Raw genomic sequence first — 14997 nt, 5'->3', positions numbered from 1 at the left:
TTAAGCTCTTGAAGACAGAAATTGGGTTTTATTCATCTTTATTTCTGCCTATCTCATTTTCCCAGCAAACAGAATTGTGCAATATATAGAGAATACATAATAACTGTTAGATAAATAAGCTTGATACTCAAAGAAATAGAATTCCTCAATAGCAGAGCAGTTACATTCTAGGTATTTCACGCCACTGTCACATTTCTAGTATTTAATTGTTGTTAAGTTGTGTCCAACTCCTCATGACCCCATTTCTTAGGAAAGATCCTAAAATGGTTTTCCATTTCCATTTCTGGATCATTTTAACAGTCAAGAAAACTGAAACAAACAGGATTAAGTGACTTGCTCAGAGTCACACAGTCTGTCAGTAAAGTATCTCTGACCAGATTTGAATTCTAGAAGATGAGCTTTTCTATACACTTCGCCCACATCTCTGGTAATTAGTAAGAACAGCGATCTGACCTAGCAGGTAGATTTTCTGATAATGCTAATTATTCATGTCCCTGCTCACCTTCACTGGCAGCCAGGACAGGCAATGGTCATAAGAGGTACCTAGAACTTTGCTAGAATTCTCATTATAATTTTGTTGCAAACAGCAACTCCCAGAAAAGGGAACAAGGAAACACTTCAAACACTTGGTGTTGTTTGCTGGTTCTGTAGATGTAAGGAGATGTATAAGGAAGATGTGAAAAGAAAGTCCAGCAGGATCCTTCTTCACATGCAGTAAAGTCATTTTTTTTTTTTTTAAATCACTGACAAGTGTATGGCCCAAGGCTGTAGGGTGTGGAATGAAGGAGGGAGGGGAATGGATGTAAAACTGACAATGGAATTAAGACTATAAACAGCAGCTTACATTAAAACTGTAGTCCAATCTTAACAAGCTCCCAAGGGCAAGAAATCTATTCATTTAACTCTTTTGTCAGATTGGACAACCCCTAAAAAAGTGAGTCTATTTCATTTGAGCCATCATAAAAGCAAATCAGAATCTGGTCAAACTGTCTTATTTGAGCAAGCACCAAGACAAACATTTCCAAAATACTCCTGGAATATATAAACTCTAGCTTTAAAATAAATGAATGAAGGAGTAAGTAAATAAACAAATAAATAGATAAAAGATGTGAGGAGGAGAATTTACAATATAATAGAATGTACATGCTAATTCTCAAGCTGAAATTCTAAGTGCTTCATAAAATGTTGAATTTTTATTAAAAGCAAATTTGTTTCATAGGTTTAGAGAAGAGATGAATATTATTTTTTTTCCTTTCCTAAAATGTGAATCTAAAAAGGTGGTGTGAATACTCCAGCCCAAAGTGACTGTACAGTGGGTGAGAAAGAATGTTATGCAGTAGCAGGATCACATGCAAGCAAACTAATTTGTAGAGGAAATTTGGTTTAAATTTATAACTCTAGAACAGAGAACTTCAAGGAATCGAATGACAGAATGAAGTCAGCTGCTTCAGGTACAACTCATCCCAGTCAATGCTTTCATCCAAAGGAAACACCCTATGTCTTTATACTAGGTAGCTCAAAGCTACATTCAAAGCATTTTATTTATCACAATAGAAAAATTTTTTCAGCAGTGCAAAGTCATCTCTGACAGACATCAAATATAGCATACTATATGTGGTAGAAAGAACACTGAATTTGGGGTCCAGGGTACTAGATTCAAATTGGCATTTCCCCTTACTACATATTATGAGTATAGGCTATTCATTTAACTGTGTCTCAGTTTCTTCACATTTAAGATGAAATAATACTAGTACCACCCACTAAAATGCACTACTCACTTTAAAGGAGTTATAGGTCTGATAAATTAGGTGGCACAGTAGCTAAAGACTTGGAATCAATAAGACCTGAGTTCAGATCCTGATTTCAGGACAGCAAGTATATGACACTGAGAAGTTACTTAACATCTCTCAGTCTCAGTTTCCCCATCTGTAAAATGAAGATGTTAATAATAACCACTTCACTGGGTCTTTGTGAAGATCAAATAAGCTAACTTATGATAAATACTATACAAATACCAACCATTATTAATAATATCATGGATTCTGAGGTGGAAAATATCTTAAAACTCAAAAGTCTCATCTCATTGATAAGAAAAAAGAAGCTCAAAAAAAGAAAGAAAGAAAGAAAGAAAACTAACCAGGCTATTTTGGAAGAGACAATAAAGGATTTGAACTTTAAAACATAAATAAATAAATAAATTTAGAACCAAAAAAAGTTGTGACTTACCCACAGGTATATAGGAAATAAGTAGCAGATCACATAGTAAAAATCTCATCCTCTCAGACTCCAAAACTTTCTTTGTATCATGCATATAAAGTGCTTCATAAACGGTAAAGAGTTGAATAAATGGTATAAATTGGTGAGTCTCTGGGAGATTATTTATATATTCACCCCAACAATTATAGAAGAATATTTTCCTAAGGTTAGTTTGATTCTGGAGTCAAAAGTCCTAAGTTCAAAGCCTCACTCTAATGCTTACTACCTCTATGATCCTAAATAAGTCATTTAAACCACCTTATAAATCAGTTAGCTTCTGAGATCCCTTGCAACTAGAGATCTAGAATCCCACAATCCTAATATTTTATGATATACATAAGCTGTTGGATGAAGAAGTATGAATTGTGTTTACTAAAATATCATTTACGCATTCTGTTGTTCAACATACTTTTTGGAAACCTCAAAAACATGTACAATCTGGCATAAAATATTTGTTTGGGTAGAAACTGTCAAAGAAATAAAAATAAGTAGCACCTTAGCCAAAGAATACACTGGTGAGAAAGAAAATTTATTATTTTAAGACAAAATAAAAAAAGTTTATGTTACCAATTTTACAAAGATTGATGACAAAACTTAGTTCACTGTTTTAGTGATAATGAGAAGATAGATGGCACAGTAAATAGAGTACTGGTCGTAGAATCGAGAAGATCTGAGTTCAAATCTAGCTCCTATATTCAATAACTGTGATTATGGGCAAGATCCTTACCCAATTGGACTAAGTTTTCTCATCTGTAAAATTGAGATCAGAAGAGTACCTATTTTCCAGGCTGGTTATGAGGATAAAATGAAATCACCATAATAAATTTTTGTTAAATCTTAAAATATTATCTAGATGCTAATTATTATCACACCTATTCCTACATTCCTGAATACATACCAATAAAATGATAGCTACTCTACAGTTAGAGGGACATGTGGACAGTGGATAAAGCACCAGGACTGGAGTCAGGAAGGCCCAAGTTCAAATCTGGTCTCAAACACTTATAAACTGTGTGACCCTGTACAAGTCACAAACCTTTTTTCCTCACTTCTTCATCTGTAAAATTAGTTACAGAAGTAAATGGCCAAACACTTTGCCAAGAAAACCCCAAAACAGGGGCACAGAGAAGGTGAAAGAATTCAACAACAAACAATTCTATGATTGGGAAAGGTCCTTTTGTCTACTCCCTACACCCAAAAATAACCCAAGACTTTAAACTGGGCCACCAGTCAATTACACACCTCATAAAAGGAGGGATAAATCAACACTTCAAAGATAAATCTGATTGTATTTCCTCTACATTTTTGATAATTCAATTCAGTAAGTGAATGAATAATGTGCTTGTCATCCATTGTACATAAAGATGACACTACTATCCCATAGTCAATAGAGCAGGCAATTTGAATTAATTCATTTTCCTGAAGGTTTTTCTTGTGATCGAAGACCTGAAGGCAGATAAGTAGTTTTTCACTGCCCTATAAAGGGACAGAATCCATGATCTTGACTGCATTAGGATTACAATCATAGAAGCAACAAATCCAGAATTTCAAGGAGAGTCCAACAGAAACCTAAAGCTTCAATTCTTTCAAGCAACATCCCAATAAGTGGTCATCTGACCCCTGCTTGAACACTTTACAAAAACTCTTTCACAAACTTTATCCTCATTTGATCCTCACAATAGTTCTGTGCTGCAATCAGGACAATTGAGCTTACCACTTCAGCTTATTTAGAAAACAAGTCACATAAACTGTCTTATTCCTTTTAATTACGATCAACAATCTTGGTCAAATGGAGCTGATGCCAAATGGCACACTCTTTTTTGGAGTGCCACAATTGATAATGTTTGCCTGTTAAATAGATTTGTATTTTCCTTTCTTAAGGTCAACAAGAAGCTTTTTTGTCCTGGAAAATAAAGTCTAAATATAAGTGATCAATATGTAATTGATTGATCTCATTACTTCTTTTTAAGACCAAGGAAGAGGGGCTCCTTCCTTAAAAGTTACATTTTAGAACAAAGAAATGCATTTTCTCATGTTGGAGAAATAAGATTCTTTTTGAAGGAGAGGGTCTCAAATCAGAATTAAGTTTATATTTAGACATCACTATAAGTGTAGTAGAAAGTATATGAGCATAGAATACTTATCATATGCCTGTCATAATCTAGATCTGTTCATTTGCTCACTAAATTTATAAAATTTACTATGTCCAAAGTTTTCTCATTAATATAATTTAGAAAATACATGCGCTAATGATTGTCTGAAGGCAGAAAAGGTGTTACCAGTAAACATTTTATCCACCTTCTGTTAATCTTAATTGTATAAATGACTGCTGACTTTGAGTTAAGTACATGATGGCCATATCTTCTGAACAAAATAAATACTTAGGGTATATTTTAACATGTCAAATATTTTATATCCCAGACCTCTGGCAACAAATACATAACTTGCAGATGTCTTCTAGCAATGCTGGGTATCAAGAGGTTAAGAGGTTTGCTCATGATCTTCTAGCTAATGCTAAGTAGTGTTTTAACTTGGGTAAGATTCCTACTTACAAAATCTAGTACTCAATCCACTATGTATAAATGCCCCTCCACTTACAGAATCTGATTGATTAAATGATCTATAATTGTGACTAACAATACTTGAACATTTCTAGTAATGATAGCAGGGATGAAGAGAGGATTGATTCTTAGAAGACTTCTGGAAGAGGCAAGTTCAGTGAAATTCTTAAAATCTTACCCTCCTGCCACCTCCTCCAAAAATCTTTCCTAGATCATTTCTTTTATAGAAACTAAACTCCAAAAAATAGCTCAGTTTAAAATGATGAGAGGGCTAATTTTAGAAGAACCTGGAAAGTCATGAACTGATGTAGAAGGAAGTGAGCAGGACCAAGAGAACACTGTACACAATAACAGCAATATGGTATGATGACCAAGTGTGAATGACTTAACTATTCTCAGCATGCAATGATCCAAAACAATTCCAAAGGACTCATGATGAAAAAATTATCCATCTCCACAAAAAGAACTAATAGAATCTAAATATAAACAAAAGCATACTCTTTTTCATTTTCTTTATATTTTTCTTTTTTGGTTCAAGTTTTCTTCTACAAAATGACTAATATGGAAATGTTTTACATGATTGCACATGTATAATCTATGAGATTGCATGTTGTCTCGGGGAGATAGAAGGGGAGGAAAGGAGGGATAGAATTTAGAACACAAAATAAAGCAAAAAAAGTGAATGTTTAAAAATTGTTTTTACATGTAATTGGGAAAAAATATATAAATTTTTTTAAAAGAATTTGCTTGTAGTGACACAGCTGTTAAGTGTCAGTCAGATTTTTTCTACTTCACATCCAAGGTTCCTTCTACATCACACTGGAGAGTAAGAACCAAGGTATTCATATTTGTAGCTACTTTGTTCATGTAGTTGCTGGTGAATGGACTATGAATGGGCTAACAGAGGATTTGTATTCTAGTCTTCTTGTAGGAAGTCTCTTATGAGAGTATGACTCTACTCCATTGACCTTAAACTAACCAAAACCTCTTTAATTAAGCTACTTCATCCAGTTGCAGTGATAATCAAAACAGGATATAAGTGAAACTTATTCACAACCCCAAGGTCATACAAATGTAAGCTTTTATCATCATGATGATCTTCAATCACTATTATTTAATGCTAAAATTGTTAAAATAGGTTAAGGTAAATGACTGTAATCATCTAGAATTCTTCCATTTCAAGAATCATCTTCCAACAAAGTAATAAAGGAAGACACAATGATGTATTTATTGTTTCAAGAATATCTCTAAATTGCTCCTTCTGAAAGAATTGTCACTTGGGAAATAAGACATTGATAATAAGGTCCCAAAGCAGACGACAAACTAAAACAGATGTCTCAGTCCCCATCCTAATGTCTTCAAATCAGTGAGATTTTACCAAGAGATAGAAAACCCTCTTCCCTCTACCATTTAAGAAAAAGTTCAAACTATTCATCCAGTATTGCGCTCTTTCTGAATGTTACTTTCACATTATTGAATACCAAAAAATGTCATGAAATCAAAAATTAAAAAAAAAACACTCTTTAAAATGAATTTGCAGTGATAATGAACAAACTAAAAGAAAAATCGTGCCCTACTTATTATTCTCCCCCAGACAAGAATACAATTACATTTCTCTTGAAGGAAACATAACTCTAAAATAACTTTTATAAAGAGGCAAGTATTAGTTCTGTTATAATAAAACGGCCTTAAGAAGAAAAATCAGCCAAAGCATAAGGATTTATTGAGCATTTTCACTCCAACAATTCTACGAAGTCAGCAGAGTAGCCCTCATCATCCCCTTTTTACATCTCTGAGTGACACAAGGGTTAAGTGTTATGTCCAAGGTCACACACCTACAACCCAGCTGTTCAATTTTCATCTTCTGCTTTTTAAGTCTTTTGCTCTTTTCAGGATAACATACTTTTCCTCTCTTTGGAAAATACAGGCAGGTATTTTTGATGACTCAATTAAGTTTCTGAACTTCTGAGAGCAGATACCCCATCTAATTTAGATATTATTTCCCTCAATCCCCAGCAGAATTTACAGTCAATAATTTTAGTGACTTCTCTCTGTTCATTATTTCCTGTATATTTATCCTGCATATAGTTTGGTAATACATAGCTGTTTGCATGTCTTTCTCAGTAGATTCTAAGCTCCTCATAGACAGGAATTGTCTTTAATCTTTTTTTGTAGCTATCCCCTGGCTGACCTGTTTGTTAAATTAATGAGTGACTAGTAATAATATTAATGTTGATCTCAGCAATAGTATTATAGTAGAGTATATTCTTTACATACAAAATTATACTATTAACTCCCAGGTGGTATGTACAGCATGCATTCAGAGCCGTTTTACCTGTTATGTTAATGGCTTTGCGCTGATTCATCCCTAATCCCTTGCCCAGACAAGGGTGTATATTTGTGAATTAAATAGCTGACAAAAGTTAGAAGTGATGTCTATGGTTATAGAACTGAAAAAATAATAGCTAATCCCCATGGGGATATTTGAGACAATAAAATAACTCATCTGCAAATAGTACTTTAGGATTATAAAGTATTTTAATCTATTATCTCATTTGAACCTCACAACAACATTGTGAGATAGATGGTACAAATTTTATTAATTCCATTTTACAGGTGAAGAATTAGAATTTCGGAAAGATTAAAAATAAGTTGCCTTAGAACACAGAGCTAGTTTAATAGCAAAACCTTCTACAATTCAACTCTGTTCATTTGTAGTCCAGGCCTTTTTTCTATGCTGTATACCAGGATACTCCTTCACTGTAGGAACCACACAACTACCTGCTGAATGAATCCTGAAGCAATCACACCTTCAATGCTCTGAACTATTATGTGGGCAATCCCCACTTACAGAGAGAAGGAAGGTGACCTCTATCTCTGGAAAATTATTTCGTCTGCAGGAAATCAGAAAACATTTTGAGAAGGGTGGGCATGCTTTACTCATCATTGGAGGAACTCCTTTTGGAAAGGATGAGACAGACTGTGAAAGTGAGCAACTGCCACCTGGCTCCTAGTAGTCCCTCCAAGAAACCAGGTGGCTTTTGCTTAGCTCTTCATCTTGTTTAAAAATCATTTTTGGCATGCCAAGGAAAAAGTATATGCCATACAGCCAGCTATGCAAAATGTAGATGCTCTTCTTTCTAAAGGGTACATATGATGGGTAGTTTCAGAACTATAAACTATAGCTTAAGGGAATGTAAGTCATCGTTTAGTCTGACCTATTCATTTTACAGGTGAAGGTCCAGCAAAGTTATCAACTTGTGCATAAAGTCACACAACTTGTTAAGGGTAAAATCAAAACTGGAACTCTGGTCTCTGTGTCAGACCAATATTCTTTTCCATTCTGTTAATTGATAGAGCTAATAACCAGTATTGTTCCACTTATTCATTTTGTCATGAATGATATTATAAGTCACACTCAAAAGATAGAATTATATTATACTCAGAAATGTAGCCTGATTCTTATTTCTCATAATTTTTTAATTTCAGACAATTCAGGTCCATGACAAAACATAGCTTGCTTTAACAAAAAGATGGTTATTGCTTAAACATGATAAGATGTTCCATTGCCCAGCTGAGAATTTATATTTCTAATCCTCTTTGAAACACACACACACACACACACACACACACACACACACACACCACAAAACATTAAAAAGAAAATGGAGAATATGGCTTATATTTGTGAAATGTTAACACAGATATATAAAATGCACAAATGTTTTCTATGTGGAGACACAGGGGGCATGAGATTTTGTTTTAAGTATTACAGTAGACGTGTTAGATTTTCATAGGCATCACAAAGACTGAACACTTCAGGTTATAAAAGATCAATTTATTTCAACTAGTTACAAAACTGAATGACAACTGGACCAAGAATTGCAAAACTTCTTCCCTGGGGTTCATAAGAACTACAGAAAACACACATTTAACAAGGGTAAAAGGGAGGAGGAGGAGAAGTCTTTAACTAACAGCCACAAATAGTTCTCTCCATGGTGAAGAAAAGCTCTGCATGCTGGAGTATCCTAGCAAATTTTTCTCAGGCACTCCAAAAAATCCTAACAGATGGATGGTGAACAACCAAGCAACCACCAGCCAAATGCTTGAAAAATAATAAAAAATATTATTAGCCCTCAAAGGTTTGCAGTATAAATGACAAAGGGAAGCAATAATTCTGGCAAGAAACACTCATCTTTCCACTTCCCCCCTTCCTCTGCCACCTTTTCCCACTCAGAGAAGTGGCCTCCAAATCACAACTATCACCACACAAATCTGAGTGGTTTTGCTGCAGCTTGAAATACTTGACTGATAATATCCTGTTTGCCACTCCAGGAAACCCCAGAGTGGTTTATAAAACCTGCCCATAACAGTAAAGAAAGGAGAGTCGGAGAGCTAATCGATAGTAGCAACCCAGCTGTGACCTGGCACATAAAGAAGTAAAGAAAATGAATGCCATCGATAATCTCTATAATTTAACACTTGGAAGAAAAAAACATTTAGGATCAACTCCAAATGGGACGGGGTTGCCCTGAATGGGTCTTGGCTTCTAGCACTAATTGTTAAATCCAGTGAGATGAGATGATCCTGAGATGATATCCTCTTCCTCAGGTTCAGAAACAAAGACCAACTCTTTAGGTTTCTACCTAAACGTAGGAAAAAAAATATAAAAGCAACCAAGGGAAAGGAGAAAGCTGGAAAGAATGACTGTCAAACACTCAAAACACGTCTAGAAGAAACTATTGTCTTGCTAACCACTCAACACAGCAGAATGCAGAATGAAGGCTTTTAATAGGTCAAGCAAAAGACTAGATGACTTTGTTTAATCACTTCACAAAGTCAGTTCAGAGGGTTCCACGGTCCTTCCCCTAGGCAAAATGGGGAGGTGGGCAAAGGGTCCCCAGTGAAAACGACTCCCACAAACAGCACTTTGATCTTTTTTTTTTTAATTGCTGGAAACGAATGAGAGGGGTAGAAAGCAGATTTTTCCACAGAATCCACATCTACAGAGATCTGCCCTTTTCAAAAGCACTGCCTGGCGGCAGTAGATGGCAGATAAGAAATAAGGGAATAATAGATAGATTCTATAAAGGTTCTGATCTCAGTGAGACCTTCAAGGCCTCGATTAGCCCATTTTTGTTTCAGGACCTTCACTGCAAACCCCATTTATTTAAAAAAAAAAAAAAAAAAAAGCAAACCCTGAAAATCCGGAAAGGGGGGGGGGGGAGGGGAGAGAGGGAGATAGGGAAGAGGGAAGAGGGAAGAACCCAGCTTAATTCAAACAAGAACGGGAACTCTAGTCCGTATCAAATGGGAGGAGGGAAAAGAAGGGAGAATCCGATCTTCATCAGTCAACATTAATGTCCTTTGTTGTTCACCTTTGCACGGAGGAGCGACTGTTACATTGTTTTCCTTTTTCTCAAAACGCCAAAGTCAGACAGGTCCTTCTTTAAAACATGCCCTCCTGCCCCGGTCTGACCCACGGCTATCCCTAGCTGACTCCCCGGAATTGAAAATGCACTTTTCAGCTCCCCCCCCAAAAAAAAACCCCACCCCACTCCCCACTCCCTGCATTGACCCCAGGATCGGACCGGACACAGTAGCCAGAAGTGAAAACATAACCAAGTCCTCGTTCCTTTTCAAATGACAAGGAAAGGGAACAATTCCAATGAAATTCACAAAAGAAACTCCCCCCCCCCCAAAAAAAAAGACCACTTAATACAAAATACCAATAAAAATATGCGGGGGGATGGGGAGGAGAAGGGCGTTAGGGGAGGAATAGAGCGGGCTCAGTCTCCTGTCAGAATTGCTCCTTTGTAGATTATTGCACATTTTGCACTCTGGGGATGTTGATGCGAGCCAGAAGGAAGGGTTTGTCTTCCCCTTCTGGTTTTGTTGGTTTCGGGTTGTTTTTTTTTTTTTTTTTTTCCCTCCCCTTCCTCTCTCTCTGTCCCCAACCCTCCTCCCGGGAAATCTCTGCAGCTGATTGTCGTTTCGGATCCTGGGGTTTGGCTGGGGGGAGGGGGGAGGAAGGGGAGAGGGAAGGGAGGACGCAGAAGGGGAGGACTATGAAAGAGGCTCGCCCTTTCCCTTGCAACTTGACACACTCATGCACCCATCTCCACTTCCAAACTCCAAAGACGGAGATCAGAGTAGGCAACGCAGAGCTAAGGGATCCGTTCCCTTTGCATTGACCGGCTGATCGCTAGCCAGTGGATCTGGAAGGGAGGGTAGTGAAAGAGGGGGAGGGTAGTGAAAGAGGGGGAGGGTGCGTGGGGTTTCGCTGGGGCGGGCTCAAGCCCCCAGTCCAGCGAGTTGGGGGGCGGGGATGTGTTTCTCCCCGCTTTGACTCGATCTGCATAGTACCGTATCAGGGCAAAAGAGGAGAACATAGGGAGGACTGACTATATTATGCCACAACTATCCATTTCCAGCCTCACCTAAATATAGGGGGCAAATAAGGAGAGCAGAAAAGAGGGGAAAGAGGAAAATCGCAAGCACTGGAGAGAGAATAAAAGTTCGCCCGGAGAAAGACTCACCTACGCCGTATTTCTCGTGTTCTGTAGGTATCCACATGGCTAAAGAAAGATTCTGTTGTCCCTCTCTATTTCTCTTCTTTTCCCCCCCTCCCACACCTCCTCTCAAGAGCTCAAAACAATAAACCAGAAGCCAGAGTAGCAGCAGCAGCAATAGGACTAAAGCAGATCAGCGCTTTCAGTCCTTGAGCAAGAGGGAGAAGGGTCAGGACTGGAGTCTGCCCAAGCGCTGACACTGCGCGGGCTACGCTGCCTACTGATGCTAAGCTGCTAAGGCTGCTGAAGCTGGGGTTGCTGCCGCCGCTAAGGCTGCTGCCGCTGCTGCACCTCTTCGCAGCTTCCTCAGACGCGCTCCCGGGGATTCAGACGCGCAGGCATTGTTCTGATTCACTGAACTAAGCGAACACGCCGGGGCACTCTCGGGCGCACCGCCCCCACTGCTTTCCTCCACTCCACTCCACTCCCCCTTCTTCCCTCCTCCCTCCTCCCTCCCCTGTACCCTCCGATGCATGATGGGGATTGTAGTTCTTCACCTCCCTACCGCGAAGGGACGGGGCGCTCTGGTGATTGGGGTGGGGCCTTGGAGATCCCTCCCACTCTCCCTTGGTCGGTTCTGCCGAATACGAGCTGTTTGTGGGTACGTCTGGGAGTGGAGGAAAGATTGAAGTTGGGGGTGGGGTGAGGTGTAAACTCGCTCCTAGGTCTTCCTTCCCCCTCCCCCCATTCCCAGCGGGATGGCTTCTTCTGGGGCTGCGGGGGCTGCAACTGGAGATGATGTTGGCAGCAGCAGCAGCGCATTCAGTGATGCAGGTGAGTTTGGTGGCCGCCTTGCAGCAGAGCCCTTGGTGCCAGTGGCTTTAGTTTGCTTTCCTGCCTTTTATTCCAGTGGTCCTAGCTGAGACACAAACCCTAAAAGTCTTACTGACTTTCAGGAAGAGCTTGGAAGGAACCTTAAAGCCTGATGTCTCTGCAGCCACGTGTGCACGGGGAATGGCGCTGTGAACCGGGGGTGGGCTGGAGGCGGAGGCGCATATTTGGCAGCTGTTTGCCTAAGAGTGGGTGGAGAAAAAAAGGCGGAAATGCCATCTCCTCTCCCCGAGAAGTTGGGGAACCCTCTCTTGGTTCTTCCCTTACGGTCTTGAAGTAGCGCCAGTCTTGCGTTCTAGCTCATTCAAACGCTTTGGCTTGGTTTGCATTGCTATTGGGGCGGAAAATTAGCCAGTCTCTCCACGTCCCGCCCCTCAGACTTCTTTTCGTGCTTTGTTTGGCATCGGGAAACTTGCGTTATTTGCGTCATGCGTCTTCCAGGTATGAAACTTTCGTTCCTGGACGTTTCTGTGCGATCTCTTGCAGTCTTCTTCCGCAGTGAAGAAATTTTGTGTCCTATGAGCTCTCTCACTTTCTCTACTGAAGGATCCTCAAAAGGAAAATATTGCTGCTGGAAGCCTTGTCAGAGAGCCGAAATAGCACTATGCTCTCTTAGCTTCAGAGACGATTCGGAGCGCTCTGGACTTTTTCAGTGACTTTGTTCTGGTAATCAGTTACTTTTACAAGTCCGTGGCTTTGGGTTTTCTAGAGGACTTGTGGGTCACATCTACATTTTGAGGGCGGAGCAACCTGGAAAAGAAATTAATTTGGGGGAGGAGCCTCCTGGCTAAGAAATTAAATTTGGAGGAGGAGCCTCCTGGATGAGTCTTTTCAAGGTCCTAGGTGTAGAATTATAAGGAATATTAGAGACCGTATTAATTTAGCCTTCCTATTTTATTGATGGGCAAATAACAACCCTATTTAAAAAAAAAAAAAAAAAAAAGCAGGAAGAGGGGAAAGGGAGGGAATTATTTGCCAGAGGGTACACAAGTAGTGAGTGTCTGCTCCAGTTCTGCCCTCAGCTCGCCAATCCTAGAGTTGCTTTCTTAAGTCCCTAATTTTTCCTTCTTTTCCCAGGACAAAAGAAGGGCCTCCGGGGTAAACAATGCAGAGAACTATAATAATAACTTGCAAGCTGCCTGCCATTTCATAGGGGGTAGAGAGGGGGGCGGTGCAGAGAAGATATTTTTGCCTTGACTAAAGTTTGGTACACCTCTAATGGAATTTGTTGTTGTTGTTGTTGTTTGACGGTTAATAACCTTGTGGTCAAAAATTGAGTTTCATCTTGTTACCACAAAGTTAAAGTGCTGTTACTAGCTACTTCTATTATCAAAAAATCCCTAACCCTAAAATTATTTTTTAAAACTACCTCGTCAGTTCTGTGTATCTTAAACTGACTGCTGAGTCAAATGTTTATCCACCTCCACATCTTAGACAGTTAATTATTGAGTTATTTGGTTTTCATTTTGGTGGACCAAGTGCTTGACCCAGCTCTCATTTGGGGGAAACATATAATTAAAGTTCTCTAGATACCAGTTCTCAAGAAGGTTAAGACTCAGAGATGTCACATTAAGATTTGTCAAAAAGCTGACTATTGAAGAGAATGATGCCTGAACTTTCAAATTTGTTCCTGCAAGAAGTTTTTAAAATTTTTCCCAGTTTATTGTTTCCCTTCTAATCTTATCAATTTGATATAATCAGAATTTTCTATTTTGTGGTCAATAGTGATCTCTAGTTCTTCTTTGGTCATAAATTCCTTCCTCTTCCACAGGTCTGAGAGGTAAACTATCCTATGCTCTTTCAATTTATTTATAATCTCATTCTTTATGCCTAGAGTTTTTAAAATTTTAATGGATCAAATAAGAAAGCTGATTCTCAGTAACTCCTGAATCAGGGTTTTTGGATGTTTTGTTTTAATACCATTAGTATTCCAGATTTGGAAATTCTTGAAATGAGTATCAAAGGCAACAGTGTAATCTAAAGTAAGACTATGGAAAGATGGATTTGAAATCATACCCTGAAGACCGTACAAAATTACTGTACAAATGTCATTTTGAATCAGACCAACTCTGTTCTCTCTTAAGAGGGAAAAGAAAGGATGTTACATAGCCTAACAAAGCTGTGGGGCGATAGAATACTGGACTTAGAATCAGGAAATCAGAATCAGAAAAACCTGAGAGACATTTATTCAGTGACTCTAACCATTTAATCTTTTCACCAGTTTCTTCATCTATAAAATGGGCATAATAATTACTAGCTTAAAGACTATTGTGGGGTCAAATGAGATAATATATGTAAAACAAGCACAAATTCAGTGCTGCATAAATGTCGAATTTACATTAGTTGGCTTTCTTGAAGTCAAACCACATTTAACATTCTACCCCTGAACTCCCTTTTAATAACTTATTCATATCCTTACATAATTTTCCCATCTACATTTCAAACCTATAAATCACTCTAAAATTTATAGAGCATTATTATCAAGTACATTTCTATTTTTCCTTCTGAGAAAACCCAAGCTAGTAAATTATGCATGGTATTTATTGCCTGTTGTGTATTGTAGTACTCTTACTGAATTGATCTAAAACAACTTCTTTCAAGAGATGCCTCCTGATTCTAAAGGTAGCATGACATAATGGAAAGAATACTGAATTTGGAAATTAGAAAGTTTGAGTTTGAATTCTGGCTCCTCATCTTGCTAACTTAGAAGCCTAGAGTAACACATTTAATCAATAAACATTTGTTAAGTACCTACTAAGAGTCAACCATTATACTAA

At 38.3% G+C, this 14997-nt stretch overlaps 2 protein-coding genes across 10 annotated transcripts in view; one reads left to right on the top strand and one right to left on the bottom strand.

The window, feature by feature from the left end:
• Nucleotides 1-11770, bottom strand: part of DOCK4 (dedicator of cytokinesis 4) — a 506986-nt gene extending 495216 nt beyond the window's left edge. For all 7 annotated transcript variants that reach the window (XM_052001087.1, XM_052001089.1, XM_052001090.1 and 4 more), the window contains exon 1: nucleotides 11357-11770. In XM_052001087.1, the coding sequence (XP_051857047.1) occupies nucleotides 11357-11393 (37 nt within the window). In that variant the 5' untranslated portion in view covers nucleotides 11394-11770. The remainder of the gene's footprint in view (nucleotides 1-11356) is intronic.
• A 199-nt stretch (nucleotides 11771-11969) lies between these two features.
• ZNF277 (zinc finger protein 277) overlaps nucleotides 11970-14997 on the top strand; it is a 156991-nt gene continuing 153963 nt past the window's right edge. Inside the window, exon 1 of one of the 3 annotated variants that reach the window (XM_052001094.1) lies at nucleotides 11970-12163. In XM_052001094.1, coding sequence (XP_051857054.1) covers nucleotides 12088-12163 — 76 coding nt within the window. In that variant the 5' untranslated portion in view covers nucleotides 11970-12087. Of the gene's footprint in view, nucleotides 12887-14997 lie in introns of all 3 variants that reach the window. The other 2 variants (XM_052001095.1, XM_052001096.1) reach the window with 2 other exon arrangements.

The sequence above is a fragment of the Antechinus flavipes genome, chromosome 5 (assembly GCF_016432865.1).
Source record: "Antechinus flavipes isolate AdamAnt ecotype Samford, QLD, Australia chromosome 5, AdamAnt_v2, whole genome shotgun sequence".
In the NCBI taxonomy this organism is placed as follows: Eukaryota; Metazoa; Chordata; class Mammalia; order Dasyuromorphia; family Dasyuridae; genus Antechinus; species Antechinus flavipes.
The sequence above is the reverse complement of the archived record's forward strand: the minus strand, read 5'-3'. Positions and strand labels throughout refer to the sequence as shown.